Source organism: Benincasa hispida, chromosome 11, assembly GCF_027475165.1.
Source record: "Benincasa hispida cultivar pf3 chromosome 11, pf3_genome.v1.1, whole genome shotgun sequence".
Lineage (NCBI taxonomy): Eukaryota > Viridiplantae > Streptophyta > Magnoliopsida > Cucurbitales > Cucurbitaceae > Benincasa > Benincasa hispida.
Window position 1 is genome coordinate 32,787,486 of NC_143488.1, and position 1,748 is coordinate 32,789,233.

The 1,748-nt window shown below is 39.5% G+C and overlaps 1 protein-coding gene across 1 annotated transcript; it reads left to right on the plus strand.

Annotated features, from left to right (window-relative positions):
• Positions 1-271: 271 nt before the first annotated feature.
• On the plus strand, positions 272-784 carry LOC150032582 (uncharacterized). The gene has a single exon (XM_090306950.1). The coding sequence runs from the start codon at positions 272-274 to the stop codon at positions 782-784; it is 513 nt and encodes a 170-aa protein (XP_090163076.1).
• Positions 785-1,748: the final 964 nt, after the last annotated feature.

Sequence of the window (1,748 nt, forward strand, 5' to 3'; positions counted from 1 at the left end):
GACATGTGCTCCAAGTCCAAATTGGACAAAGCTTGGTTCAAAAGATACTTATGAACCCTGGAGTGGATTTTTGTACATGTGTGGACGAATTTTGACCCAAAAGGTCAAGAAAGAGTCCGAAAAGGATAAACTTTTGGTTTCTACGTGTCGAAATGTGCTCTCAGTCCAAATTTTGTCGAAGTTTGGTGTAAAAGTTACTTATGAACCCTGAGCAGGTATTTCATACCTTCATGAATGAACTTTGGTCCAAAAGGTCAAGAAACATCCAAAAATGATTCTCCAATTCAAAACCCTGGATAGGAGTTTCATACCATTTAGGTTCCATGACCGGTGTGAGCGTGTGGGCCTGACTCGTTTGAATTTTTTGGATGATTTAATGATTTTATGTACACCTAAGAGAGGTTCTTTTGAGTTTGTGAGGTGGGTCTTGGTGAAGTTTGCAGAGGTGTCTGGGTTAGTTGCGAACATTGGGAAGAGCTCCATGTTTGTTGCAGGTGTGGATTTTGGTGAGGCTGAGCAGCTTGATGCTTTTATGGGTTTTACTCTTGGTTCACTGGTTATGAGGTATCTTGGGTTGTCATTGTTGGCTAGTCGGTTGAAGGCTGTGGGTTGTGATCCACTGATTCAGAGGACTAAAGCTTATATTAGAAGCTGGGAAGCTCGGTCCCTCTCATTTGCTAGAAGGTTGCAACTAGTCGGTCTGTCTTACGGTCCTTTCAACTGTTTTGGTACAGCATCTTTGTATTGCCTGCGTGTATCACTCATGTGGTTGGTCGCCTTTTGAGGAGTTTTTTATGAAGTGGTAGTGTGGAGAGTTGAGGTGGTGCATGGGTTGCGTGGGATGAGGTGTGCTTGCCGAAGGGTGAGGGAGGTTTGGGTGTTACTCGTGTGCCTTCTTGGAATCAAGCTGCTATTATGAAGCACTTTGGCTTTTTTTAGTTAAGTCTAGTTCTTATGCATCTTAGAGAGAAGTTCTATACCTGTATGGACGAACTTTGACATGAAGGGTTAAAGAGTTTGGAAACGACGAATTTTGGGTTTCTTCGTGTCGAAATGTGCTCTCAATCTAAATTTTATCGAAATTTGGTTTAAAAGATACTTATGAACCTTGGACAGGAGTTTTGTACCTATATGGATGAACATTGGACCAAAAGGTCAAGAAAGAGTCCAAGAATGACGAACTTTAGGTTTCTGCTTGTCGAAATGTGCTCCAAGTCTTTTTGGACGGAGATTGGTTGAAAAGATACTTATGAACCCTAGAAAGAAATTTTGTACCTACATGGACGAACTTTCGCACAAAGGGTAAAGAATGATACTAAAAAGGATGAATTTTGGGTTTTTACTTGTCGAAATGTGCACCAAGTCTAAATTTTCAATAACGTTGGTTCAAAAGATACTTATGAACCCTGGAGAGGATTTTTGTACCAGTGTGGACGAAGTTCCACACAAAAGGTCAAGAAAGAGTCTGAAAAGGACGAACTTTGGGTTTCTACATGCAAAGTATGCTGTAATTCAAAATTTGGACAAACTTTGGTTCAAAAGGTACTTATAATCCATGGAAAGGAGTTTTGTACTGATAACTTGTAAAAATACAAGTTATTTATGCCACCTTATCTAGATATTGCGGCCAAAAGTTAGTAATTATGCGCCAATTGTATGAAAATTAGCCTAGTATTGCAATAATTATAAATGTTTTCGATTACACCTAATAACACCAAAAATATGGAAGACAAGTTGAACTTTACTCT